At 38.9% G+C, this 14,232-nt stretch overlaps 1 protein-coding gene across 1 annotated transcript in view; it reads right to left on the bottom strand.

Moving 5' to 3' along the window:
* The window catches only part of MAST2 (microtubule associated serine/threonine kinase 2), a gene marked incomplete at both ends in the record, with an annotated part of 161,343 nt that overhangs the window by 37,845 nt on the left and 109,266 nt on the right, over positions 1 to 14,232 (bottom strand). The window contains 4 exons of the mRNA XM_079535767.1: positions 1,351 to 1,505; positions 6,890 to 6,968; positions 9,249 to 9,269; positions 11,756 to 11,831. Of these exons, the coding sequence (XP_079391893.1) occupies positions 1,351 to 1,505; positions 6,890 to 6,968; positions 9,249 to 9,269; positions 11,756 to 11,831 (331 nt within the window). The remainder of the gene's footprint in view (positions 1 to 1,350; positions 1,506 to 6,889; positions 6,969 to 9,248; positions 9,270 to 11,755; positions 11,832 to 14,232) is intronic.

Consider the following 14,232-nt stretch of genomic DNA (forward strand, 5'->3'; position numbering starts at 1 on the left):
AGTTAGTCCAAATCACATCACTAATCTCTTACTACATGGCATTTGGTAGAGACTAAGTGTGCTGCTACCTACAGGACTTACCAGCTCTTGTAGATAACTGAGTAACTACACTTAGCAGTTCCATATGCAATTATCATGCAGCCTGCACTGTGGTTTAGAACATACAAATAATTACAAATAATCATTAACTGTCCCTTCTGCCATAACATGATATTCACCACACATTTTCTTGTTAACTTTACCTATTTCACTTCCTTCTATTACAAACTCCAGTCGACGTCCTGAGCTAGGGCACAGTGATTCAGCATTTCCAGCTGACCATGACATAAAAGCAGTATTACCTCTGATACCCTCAGATGAACAACATGAGGGAGATTTCACCTCTTCATCCCCTGCTTGCATGAATCCTTCTGGTTTCATAACAAAAGGTTATGCAGACACTGTAGAAGATATGTGTCTCTCAACTTTCATTCACTTGGTCCAGCAGTAAATTCATAGCGAAACTCAAGGCTTTTGCTATGATATAAAATGTTGGTAAATTTGTTTTTGTATTTTTTTAAGATTGTTAAAGAACTGCAAGAAAGACTGCCCAGAGAGTCTGTGGAAAATTCAAGACCTGTCTGGACGTGGTCCCAAGGCAATCTGCTTGAGCAGAGGTTTGGACAAGAGGACCTCCAGAAGTCCTTTCCAACTTCTATCATTCTGTAATTCTGTGAAAGATCAAGTCTTAGTTGCTTCTATTTTTAAGTATGGGGAAAAAAAAAAAATCAACTACAGAAGGAAACAACCCCTGGATAGCTGTCTCCTGAAGAACTGATTCTCTGAAGCAACAGTAAAAATTACCCAACTGCTAATGCAGTTTTCTGTGCTATTATAAAATTGCTCGTGGGTGCAATTCTATTTAAGGTTTTGACTTCATCTACTCTAGTTTTCATTCCACTTTAGAAGCTCTGCTGGAAAAGTTATTAAGGGTGACTGTAATGGCTTCCCTACATGACTGCAGCAAAAATTGAGAAGAAACTTCACTAAAGGAAATCTACATCCTCTAGGGTTACTCTGAGATGCTTTTGGATCACATTTTCTTAGTTACGATGGAGATACAAAAGCAGACTATGCAAAGCATGTCACAACTCAAATCTTCAGTGTCAAATGTTAAAACAAATAATAAAAATTATTATTTTCTGATTAGGCGAGGTGGGGTATAAGCTCATTAATTTCAAAACCATGCAACAACAACAACAAAGAAAGAAACAGTTTTCTCTTACTGTTCTTAGAACTGAAAACACACATGTAAAATGCAATACTTGTGCCCAACATTTTAAAAATGCAATAAACACCACCTGAACTCACCTGAGACTGCGTGATCGAGGCCGCAGGGCTGGAGAGTGACGCCCTTCCTCATCAGTGATGCTCTCAGTACTGAAATGCTTTGTCAGGAAATGAAGTTCGTCTGCCGTGGGCTGAAAGGGCAGCTGGTGCAGCTTCTCCTGAGATGAGCATGATGACTGAGTACAGAAAAAAATACAGAAAAGAAATGCACTAAACGCATGCATAGGGTCAGCTAATGAATGGAAGAGGAACGGATTCTGCCAGACACTGCACACTCCAGCGGAAAAGAAAGCTACTTATCAGACCAGGTGCCTCTTTTTAACATTCTCAGTAGGCTAAGCCAAACCTTCTGTACAATGACAGAGCTGGTGAGACCAGGACAACTTTGGGAACAGGCTAGGAAAGGAATACATATGATTCTGGAACTGTTGTGAAGGTAATTACTGTTAGGAGACAGAAAGGAATGTACATTAACACCAGTGCTACCCTGGAAAGGACAAGGAGGTTCCTGGAGTGGTGAGCAACTTTCCTTTTCCCTCATGCTCTCTTAGCTCAGGAGTTTCACTGGCATGCAGAATGCTATGGAGCTGTGTAGACGCAAGAGTTTTCACTGATCACTGGCTCTCCTTGGAAATTGCTGCATTAAGTAGTCTGTATTTTACTTCTCCATAATCTCCATTTAATTTCTCCCTTTCTTTACCCATCACACTTCCTTTCTAGCCAAGTAGGAAATAATAAAATGGAAGTAGCTGACTTTGCAGAGCTGTAGGATTAATAGTTTCCTGTTACAAACACTAAAGCAGTTCATCTGTGTTTAAATAAGTTAATAAACTTATATGACATGTCTTGTGATAAGGATAGATGTGAAACAGATTTAATTCTTGAACCTGTATGAACTCAAACTCAGAAAAAAAAAGTGTTGGTAACATCAAATGTTGGATGAGGGGAAAAAGCTGTAGGCAACGAAGGGCTGCACTTCTTCTTGTGTGATTTGTTTCAACATCCTTTCCATTTACAAAAATAAGGAAACGTATTACATAAGGACAGATTATAAAAACCTCTGAAGTGCCAGAGCAGCACTGAGTAACACCAGTGGGGCTTATGAAAAACACGACACTAACCTAAGTTCTGAGACTCCTTACTGATCTGATTAAATTTAATTGTGCACACTTTCCTGGTGGAAGATTTTCTCCTTTTGCTACAATGGCCCTCACCGCAACAGGAAAGCAGAGCATCCTAGCACCAGAAGAATGTGTTTTAAGGACTAACACACGATCTGATGCGTATGACCGAAGTTTTAACTCACCTAGCATGCTGTTCTAGACAGTGGTTCTGGGAATAGAAAGCTAACAAATATGGCTGAGCCGTGAAAGCCAAATGCTACCAAGGCTGCTCACTGACTCCAGCACGTCTATAATGCTGATAAAGAAAATATTCTGAGATCACCTAAATTAGGTGCATCCAAATTTGCCAAGAGAGAAACAGCGACTCTTGAACTGAAGAAAAACTAAGCAGACTGCTGCAGAACCAATCAGATGAAGAACTGAATGTGAGCACTTCCAAACCTGAAGTTCTTTTCCTTTGATAACAAAGAAACCATGCAGTGCCCAACACATTGCAGAGAAAAGAATCCATCTGAAAGTTTTAGGGTGTGAATGAAATCATCAAGGATGGCTGGAACAGGGAACCATCAATTCCCATGTCTTCCTTCAGGCAGCCTAGGTGCACAGATCACGTTAGGAAGTCCCATCCAGCCATGTCCATCTAGAGACAACTATGCAGATGGTGTAAAAGCTTACACTGCCCTGATCTACGTTGAAGTCACAGCAGAGTCTGAGTATCTGACAGCCCCTCTCCTCACAGCTATTCTGCTCTGCACACTGCTTATGCCAAACACAGGAAAGATTCTCTTTATTACAGAATGATGCAAACATTCTTTGACTTCAGGAGCCTTCTTTAATCACCTGTCTTACAGCATACAAAGAGTAAGAAGCATCTGCTTATGCAAAAACAGCAACTCTTTTCAAACTAAAGGTGTTTGTCATTCATGATGAAGAACACCAAGTCTGCAAAAGGGCAGGAAGACTAAAAGCACAGGCTTATGAAGTGCTGCATTAACAGGTACTCGAGCTCTGGCATTAGAAATGCATTTCTTATTCAAAACAAAATTAAACTAAAACTGCTACATTAAAAAATTTGCACATATCAAGTTACTGGAGTTAGAAAAGAAAAATCAAAACTGAAATTCCAGAAGAAAACATGTCTCCTAACTGCAAAGCCACTGGCAAAGCTGTGTTAGTGAGCTCATGGAGGGCCCTCCAAATTCCTTCCTCTCTTTAAAAGAAAACAGATCATAAAGTTTGTAGTTCCAGAGAATAACTAAGGACAGCTCTGGAGATAAAGACCATGATGAGAAATGAACTTTCCTCTGCCTTTCTAGCAGCCTTAGGGCATGCAGCTTTCTCAGTAAAAAAGCACAAAGTGAAACACTTCTGAAATATTGATTTTTAAGTAATCATAGCACTGTACTCAATACTTGCAGCAGCTTAACACAAGCATTCCCCTGGTGTCTTAATTACAGATGCAGAATTGTTCAACTCTTCAATAAATAAATTATTAAAAAAAAAATCAAACTAATTACATAATATTGCACACAAACCCTGCATCTAGAAAATGAATAGCAAATTAGATGCTTAAAAATAATTGTGCATTGGCCCATTCAGCTGACTATTCTACCCATGTAACTTGAAAGATCTTCTCCAGCTCTTTCAGTGTTGGTCTGATGAAGTCTTCACTACTGTTATGAAAAAGATAAATATAATGGGGTTTATTAAGTGTTGTCCATTAACTGGAATCAAAAATTCAAGCAGAATCGACAGGTTTTCATTGACCTTAGAACAGGTAATTGCCTCAGTTTGTTCAATTTGTTGCTTGGTAGAAAGCAGATCTATGATCATAGAGATATATGACAGCTCTGAGCTATGCAGAAACTCACGCCCAGCAGAACACAGTGACATTTTTCTTCTTGATATTTCATTTCCTACTGATACGTACACCAGAAGGAAGGTTTGCTGCCATCCTTCTCTCTTGCTTGAAAATACAATCTACAGCACTGATCACACCAAACGGAAGCCCACCATTCTGTTATGTCTTTATCCATGGGATTAATTTGTCGTGCTCTTCTGACAAACCTCTTAAAATCTTCTTACTTCAGTTTTAAATTCTACACAGGCATAATGCTGCTTATCAACTCCAGAGGTGTTATTCAGATCAGTTCAAATTAACTCTAATCTACAAAATACTATGACAATAGTGTTGTCGTTGATGAGTAGTAAGGAGGATTGGCTTAGAAACGTGGTACTAAGTTTAATGGCTCCAAGACTGCTTCAGTACTTACTAAACATCATGTTTCAATGTCTTTCTGGGATTGTAAAACTGGATCAGAAGGAAGACAAGAGAGGAAAGACTCAGCTACATAGAAAAAAGAAAAAAAAAATTGGAAATAAAGGTTTTAATCTATTTCCTGCAGGACGGTGAACTCAGATCTACACATGACTATCCCCACTTGCTTTGCACTGTACCATTCTGTCATCCATTGCTTACAGCTACAATACTTACACTATTTAGACTGATGCTTTCTACGTGACATATCTATCTCTCTTTTATGGAAAAGTTTCAATCAAAATGATCTAGCTGTTTCAGGAAACATAGCAAGACAGGAATATTCTTTCTTCCCTGTGTCAGACAACTGGTAACTTTCTAAAAGTAGCTTTCATGTTCCTTTTCCAAAACAAATACTGATACAACCACAGATTTATCTTGCTACTTTTGCTCTCTCCATGAACAACTACCCCAAGGCTGGTCAAACTATAATTTCTTGGGAAAACTGCTTATCACACCAGAAAATAAGGACTTAAGACACTTAAGACACTTAAGACACTGCAGACAGTTTGGTCCAACTTCATATGCATCCTGGAAGCGTTCTCAGTGATTATCAATGATCTGACTATTTATGCCACCACTACATAAAGTAACTACATATGTTCCACGCTCCGATAAACTGTCACCTGCCTGCTGAAGAGGGCACAGCGAGGGCTTATAGTGATAAAGGTTTATTTTAAGACAACAGAAGCAAAAGCAAAGCTCCTTTTTAAAAGCTGCCTTCTGGTACATTAATACAAAATAGTATTTTGTTCTGCTTGGCAATGAAACCAGAACCACCTTTTTCCACATTTCTCTGTGCTCCTCTCTATATACCTGTACACACACTTCTTGTCCATTGGGAAAGCGAAATCAAGTCTAGTCTCCTTCTAAGGAGAGGAAAAGTTAAAAAAAATAAAAAAATAAAAAAAAAAATCTTAAAAGTCCTGAAGGACTAAAGATAACAAACTGTAGAAGTAGTGCAAACTAGGGTCTGCAGGAATATGTCTGAACGTGTCTGAAGCAATCAGATGATATTAATGACAAAAAAAATCAAGTTTTAATAATGTTAACTTATAGCTAAAAGGAAAATTTTGACCCCAATCTCTTCTCCTAAAATATGGAATGAATTTAACACTCGTGTGCCAAGGACTTATGAAGATCAATTTGTACTTGAGAGGGTTTATGGATGAACTTACTAGAACATTTCAGAAAGAAAATAATGATACTGCACTCAGAGTAAGATTATTACTCATTAAGATTAATTACTTAGTAAGATTAATATTCATGGAGTACTGAGTCCTAGCTAACACAAGTATTACAATTACTAGGAACACATTCTAAACAGTACATATAAAACAAAGCAATCAGTGTAAGTATTATAGAAAGAAGGAATGATACGTGACCACGCTGTTAAGGTACTCACCATTAACACATACACAAAAGCATGTTAACTCAAGGTAGACTTAGCATTTCCAGTCTTTCTATGCAGGGCATTGTAAGATTGTCAGGTAGATAAACACAATTTATATTCACAAACTAAAGAATAAGATTAATTGTATGAAGTATCTGAGAGCTATATGGGTTAAAATGGTGTTGGTGCCTTACTGATGTTAACAACATATTAGCCTTTTGAAAGTACAGAAGAATTCAAGCAAACTGCAGACAACCTTTCTAACGACAAGTAAGAAATTAAAAGCTACATTAGGAGATTCAAATTATTGGAGTTAACAGATGTGGATTATCAGTTTTTCCTTCTGCTAGCAGATTTTAACACTAAGCACATGAAAGCAGATTATTTCCCAGTTAAAAAGAGCTGAGGTCTTGCTGGCAATTACGCGCTGTCTCAGAGCCCTGCCATTTCTGACACATCGTGCCTCTCAACCGAGCAGTCAAGCCAAGTGCTACACTGGGATTTCACCAGTAGTAAAGGCAAAGTGCAAGATGATAGGAGCTGGGAAATGGAGGAAGAAGCAGTGGAACCAATAACTAAAACAATTTTTAAAAAATAATTAGTATATTTAATAATGTTAGCAAAAAAAATGAAGGAAGATCAGATATTTTAGTAAAGACTCAGAAGCAGATTTGTTAGGGTGTGTTTGTACAATCCGAATTGTTTGGAGAAGTCTGGGTCACTTACTGAAACTGTTGAACTGGGAGTGTTTGTTCCATATCCTGATGAGGGAAGGGAGGCCAAGGACCAGCGGCGTCCATCCGTTCTGAGGAAAGAAGCAAAGGAAATTACTGTGATAGACATAATACGGTCAATACTTGGAGGAAATAAACATCTACCCCCAAACCTCTTAACCGTACGGGTTTTCTAAAGTCTTGAGATATTCCAGTAGACCAGGTATCTTTGTGAAAAAACAGCAAAGGTACATTTCAAGAGAAACAAATAAGTGACCTTGAAAAAGATAAAGCAAATGGGCATCAGATTCCTGCATTACATTAAGTAGTTGCTTTTTAAATGCTGCCAGTTGTGCAAAAATTGGCGTCCCAGGAATGAACAAATAAAACGGACTTATTTGAAAAAGGCTGTCTTGCCTAAAGCTGTTATACAGTTCCTCGTCTTTCAAATAATGCTGAAAGTTGGGGGGAAAAAAATGTTTTAAATCATGAGCTTAGTGAAAGTGGTCTTGTTTGCTTACTTTGTCATAGCCAATAAACACGGTTCCCACAGAAAATAGACAAAATACCCTGGAAATACTATCAGACAGTTTTTGTCCTTACCAATGTCAGAACTAAAGACGGTTCTTCTTGGAGAATAATCAGAACTGCCCTTCTTGAAACCCTCTTCTCCCACTAAAACCCACCTCAGTGAGCTTGGAACCCAAACTCAATTCATCCCAGCTCACTGTGCCTTTTCTGCCTCTAATTTCATCTCACTCTTGAAGGCATTTTGATTCCTGTAATTACAAGTGTGTCTTGTTGCATTTTGGGATGAGTGCTAAAGAAGTCTCCCTCACATCAGTTTCAGCTCACTCGCTTGCTTTGCTATGGCAGACTATCAGTAGCTGCTCATAAAGGGAAACTGAATTAGAGCAGTTCCTCATTCTAACTGACTTTGGAAAGACTTTGTGGTTTTGGATGCACATTGATACAGTGCATTTCTGCAGGCACACTGTAAAATAAGATGCCTCTTATGGATCTGAAATACTGCTTATAAAAGCTCAATTGCTGTCTCTGTAGCAATATTTCTCATCCCACTACGAATATACAATGCCTCAATCTACAGAGAAAACTTCAGTGCACACCCAGACATAAAGATCTGTTTATTTTCAGGTACTTTGCCATCTACTTTAGAACAAGAGGGAAATAAACCTGCTGTTCTATATTACTGAAAAAGTATTATATCAAGAGAGTTTTTAAAAGGACTCATGCTTCATGCATAAAAATACTCAAGCTGTAATGCAGACTTCTATACATGCATACATTATAGCTAAACCCCATTTAGCCACAAGTCGTGTTCTCCTTGGCAAGACAAACATGAAAAAGGCCAGGAGAAATTCTTCTCTTAACCCTGAGAAACCACCAGCGTCAGCAGTGCAAAGTCACTGTGCCGTGTGGCAGCAAATGGGCACCACGAGTCAGCTGCAGAGATCTTCATTCAGCTTCTCCTAGAGCACATGGGTGCTGGTGGGACCTGCAGGCCAATGATTTGATCTCAGTTTGGACCCTCAGCCCCAAAGGAGAATATCTTCCTATCTTCCCAAAGAGTAGATAGGAATGAATAACTCCATTTTTTGCAAAAGGAAAGCCTAACTCTTCTTCTAGTGATTAGCTTAAATTGGGCATTGAAATAACTTTAGTATTTTCATTTTGACAATGTTAAAACAAATTCTTCTTCATTAGAAAGTTACAGGATACCTCCTTATGCTTGGGCTATTTTCTACTGATGCAATCTAGGCAAGAAATATGCCAAGCCATCAGGACAGCAGGTATCAGCTCTACATCTAATAGAAAGAGGTGAGACAGGAAAGAAAACTTCCAAATTGAAGACAATGGGAACCAAGACTTTAATAGAAATTTCCTCTCTCATTTATGCAAAACATTTCAAAGTTGCTTCAGTGCTCTGTTAATAAAAATTTATTTTCAGAGAGACTTCATGCAATATTCCTTCAGGAAAAGATACTTGGAAAGTAATGTTTAGGTCTTTTATTGCAAAATAAACTTAACTAGGACATGGAAGCAATGAGTTTTGCCTTTTAAATGTCATTTTGTTAAATTAATTAGGAGGGTTTTTTTTATGGCAGTTACAATGCTATTTCATGAACACAGATGAATTTCAAAATGAGGTGTTAGAAGAACAAAGCATCTTCTCACAAAGCACTACCGCTTTAACATTTTAGGTCAAAATGCAAACTTTTATTCTTTGGTAATCAAAAGCTGAATGCCTAAATGGGGTTTTCATAGCGTGAACTTGTTAGGGACACAGGCTGGTGCCTGGCTGCACAGAAGCATGGTTCATACACACACACAACAGCAGTACGATGCATTACCTGTCTGCTCTGTGTCCATGGCTGTACGGAAGAAATCATACAGTGGTAATGAGGGACAGAGAAGTCAAAGACACACATGTCATTTGAGGGGAAAAACAACAACAAACCTTCGTGCTCTGTGTTACTGATATTCCACTACGATCATTTTTACTGAATACAGACAAAATTACCACGTTTTCTTACTCATACAAGAGAATTTCGGAATACACTGACTTCATGGGTGTGAAGTAGCCATTGAAATGGCACCTAGTGAGAGATTTTTGATTAAGCACTAGTCAAATTAAGGACAATCTTGCAGTCTATTGTAGTGAATTTGGTTTTACAATAGACTTATTTGAATGTGCTCCCTACTCCAACCCAAAAACCCACTCATCACAAGGCAATAAGCAAAGAAGGAAAATCACAAACAATGTCCAAACAGAACAATAAATGAAGAAATTGTATCAAATATAAAACGCAGGAAAAGAGCAAGAAATAGCTTCTGTGACGACCATGGGAAAAAATCAGGTACGAACTCTCCCTTGAGACCCAAACAAGGCTGAACAAAAGGGTGCAGTGACATATCCATCTGTCTGAGGTAACAGTGAACAACATTTTGAATTACTTAACACCATACTTCCCACAGATGTTATTGTGATACTCTGCTTGATAATAGAATACATACATGTTGTACTGCTGGCATAGCTATTCAGGGTGTAATACAAGTAGAAAATAGAAACAAACTTCTAAAACAAGCTGAGCTTAAGTGTTCTTTTCAGTGACTGAGAAAGTATGCAGAGCAGCATGCATGCTGTAAAATCAACCACAGCATACAATAGGACAGACCTAACTTTTGTTTGTCTATTTCTTTAAAAATAAAGAAGAAAGGAAAGTAGGAAAGAACACATTTCTGAGTTTTAGTATTAAAACTTATTTTCTGTTTGGAAATTTGGAAAGCAATTCTACTAAGGTGGCTGGAGCAGCCAACAGCTGATGTTGAGCTTTGACAATGGTTTCAGCTGCAACTTTCCTCCTGTGATCCAAAATCCAGATATTCTGAAAACTGGTAAAATTCCAGTTGACTTCAACAGAACATATGAAATACATTCAAATTAAGCTCAGATCCCTCTATAAAAATAGATGTGGATGCATAAGTCCATTTTAATTGTTTTACCACCAGGCAAAACTTTATTTTTTCCCTCTAAGGGAATATGAAAATACATATCCAGCTCATCACATTTCACAGGATTTTATGAAGTTTCTCTATCATATTAAGATCAAAATCTACTTCAAGCAGTATTCAGGGACACCTGGTATTCTAGCAAGCCACTTCACTGGAAAAAAAACCACTCCAGGATTTACCCAATGCCCAGATAAAAGGTATGCCTCCAGCTTCTCTAAACTCAGCCTGTTTCCAAATCCCAACCCTCCACTCTTGTTTGATGTTTTAATACCTAACCTTTTCCTATCTAGTCCTCAAGCTGATCTCTCTTTGTCAGAAAACTTGCTGCCTCTCAGAATGATCACACTTTTCCTGTTTTCAGGTCATCTTAACACAGATGAGAAGCTGAAGTTGAAGTGTTTAGCAAATTAAAAATATCTTCCTCACACATGAATCGAGCAACCCAGCTTCCCTGCCTAAATTTTGCTTGGGATCTCCTTTATTATTTTTTTGTTGCTGCTTTTTTCTTTCTCAACCAAATTTAACTTTCTGCATTGTGATCCATTTCTGCCTTCCTGATGAGATACGAAATTCAATACTCCATTTGCCTGCTTCTCCCAGATGTCTTTATTCTTCCTGTCCTGCTCCTTACACTAAATTGATCACTAATAGTATCAGATTTCTTTCCAACAGTTTGATCTACAGTGTAACAAGCATTTGTCTAGCACTCACTACAGGACAGATGATAGCTTTGCATTCAAGTCTTTCAACACTGTTCTTCTTTTAGCAGTTCCTGTAGACTTGTGATTTCAATTATCAGCTGTCTTCCTTGTCAGAGCAATAACATATTCCTGACACCAATGCCCAAGACAGTAGAGAGAGCTAAAAAGTTGCTACCCCTCAGAAGGCAGTGAATGAATGCAGAGTGCATGCCTGATTTTGGTATGTCTGTGTCTTTGTGCAGACAGAACAGAAGGGCAGACATACAAAGCACCTCTGTTACTCAGAGTGAAGAGGAGCTAGGATTACCACTGAGACAGAGTTATTCTATTCACAACTTAGGCATTGTGACTAAATGGCTTGTTATCTCACACAGCCTATATGTCATCCTCCTGGGAGAACACTGCCTCCTCCCCAGGCTCTATTTACAGCTTTATCAACTTTTGATCATTTCTATGCCTCAAAAGCACCTAATACATTCTCAGTATTGCCAAGGCCTAAACAAAAAGAGAATAAAATAGAACTACAAATATCAGAGAAAGCAAACCATGACAAAAAAAAATACTTGTAACCTGTAGGCAACATCTAAACTTAAGTTTAGAAACCCTATTTGTCTGCCAATCCAGGCGAATGTATCCTGACTTACCTTCGGGCAGGAACAAAGGAAAAATGAGCAGGAGCATTTGGAGAGAAGTTTCTAGGGCTGTCCAAAGGGCTGCCACCTGTTTGAGAGAGCAAACAAATTCAGTCACATTTGCAACAGAGGAACTTCTCACTGCGCAGAGACACCTTCCATCCCAAGTTGTACCTGCAAATGATTGAGCTTTGTGCTCTTGATCATTTGAGCATTAGTTTGCCAAAGAAATACGATTTGATCAGAATCTTACCTCCTTTTGAAGTAATTTAAGATGCACACTTTCATACTTGTTCTTAAATAAGTAGTACATCATATATACACAATATAGTCTCTCAATATTATGTAACAATCCTTATACAATACACAATCCTATAGAAACCCAATGTTTCTCAATGAAAAACCTGGGTTAGAAATTATATTGATGACACTTTCAGGAATAATAAGTAGGAAGAAAATATCTTCATACTTACTGTGTTTATTGCTGCTGAATGTAAAATTCACTGAGGGGAAAAAAAAACGCCACAGGAACTACATGTAATAAAAGGACTACAGACTCACAGAAGATGCTCAAGCGAGAAAGTATTAACATTCACCCTAACCACCACTTCATCAAAAAAATACAATGAAAATGAAAGAGCCAGTGACTTCATACACTGAAAAAAAAATAACATTAGATTTTCAATTGGCACAAGAATCTTTTTTCCCAGCTTTGTCGTATGATGTGTAGGCATACAGTTGGTAAGCAGCGCTCTGCAGTGTCTTCAAAGAAAAAAGCAGCCACTTACAGAAGCCCTTCTGAAAGCCAGAATCATTTACAGACTGCAGAAACCTTTGAAATTTAGAAGATGAATTAGTAGCTTCATGTCAGCGAGTGTACTCTTTCTATCAGGCATATTCTTAAGTGGTTTGCTCTTTCAGGTCCTTAATACAAGCACAAAAGAGAAACTACCCATAGTAAGCATACGCCAGCAGCAATTTCTCTGAGTAAAAACAACATTAAAACATGAGCAGGAAAACAAACGGATACAGGACAAGCAATGTTCTGCAAGCTACATGGTCATCAGAAAGGTCCTCAGGTGTAGCATAAAAAAGTCATGTTAAAAGTGAGCATCATCAATGGGCTAATCCCCAAAAAGTTACTCGTGTACCTTAAGTGTTATGCTGAGCAGAAGGCGAAGACAAGCACTGTGCTCACTGGAAGGTTTGCAGTCACTCCCACCTAACACACACATGCAGGTAGGAAGGGGGAAGGGGAAGGAGCCGACGCTTCCAGGCCGTGACGGTGTCCCAGCGCCGGGCAGCTCCATCTGGCCTACATGTGCACGGGGACAAGAGCAGCTGGTCGGGATTACAGCAGCCTCCGGCTGATGTGCTGTGTGCCAAGGGGTGATGGGAGAGCTGGGGAGGGAAGCATGATCCAGCACAATCTGCTTCACCGAGAGCAAACTGAATGAAAAACAAAGGGTGTGGGCAACAAGCTTGTTTTCCTGTGGGTCTGTTTGGTTTGAGTTTAATGTGTTGTAAAATATTAGTTAAGAACTAACGACAGCTCAGCGTAATAGGACACAATGCATGCCTTCACCCAAAACCGACTGCCCCCAAACCCATTCCCAGTGTATCGTGGGCAGCAAGGAGAGAAACACCACCAGAAATCAATAAGATGACAAATACTGGCACTTCATTTATTAAGCTTGCACTCACTTGGCTCCTTATGGGCACACTGAAAAAACAGAGCCGTTTTACTGCTGGGCTAAGACTAGTTTTCAGAGTCTAGATGGCACTGCAAGCTTACAAGAACAGTGAAAAAAGCTACAATAGCAACAAAATGACCAACTCAAGGTGCAGAAGCACATGTTCCCGCAGCAGCACAAGGCTAGGGCTGGGGTTGCCACGTATTTGCTAGGAGAACAGAAAGCTGAAAGAGCAGCTAAGATCAGGAGATGTGGCAGAATGAGTCCTGCAGGAAGCAGTGCAGGCATCCCAGCAAAGCAAAGGAGCCTGTCCTGGTAGGAGCCTGGGTGTTCACATACCCACCGCAGATTTGCTGCTTTTGCTGGCATCGAGATGATCTTTCTCGAAACAAAAAGCCCACTGCTGTTATAAACAGGCAGTGAACTGTCATCGTCTGTTTAATATCTTCATCAATCTTTTGTAAACTCTCCACATTATGATCAAAATAGGATTTCAGAGTAACTGAGCAAATTGGGTAATGACAGTTTTTAACTTTTGAAATTAACTATGTGGGTGTTCGAAGCCTTCTGAGCCTGCACAATCTGGTACGGAGATACTGTTAATTTTTAAGTAACAACTTTTTCAGATTTATATAGCATATTTCCTCCCAGACACTGGAATTTTAATTAGATCCCCTGTGAGTTGCTTCAAGTTTTAAAATGAAAAGCAATTAGTTTTTCTACTCAATTCAAGTCTGGGTGAAGCTTTTAAAACAACAACAGGGAGAAGGGGAATTTCTACTTTCCCTAAAATTT

This window comes from Tetrao urogallus (genome assembly GCF_951394365.1).
Source record: "Tetrao urogallus genome assembly, chromosome: 5".
Classification (NCBI taxonomy): Eukaryota; Metazoa; Chordata; class Aves; order Galliformes; family Phasianidae; genus Tetrao; species Tetrao urogallus.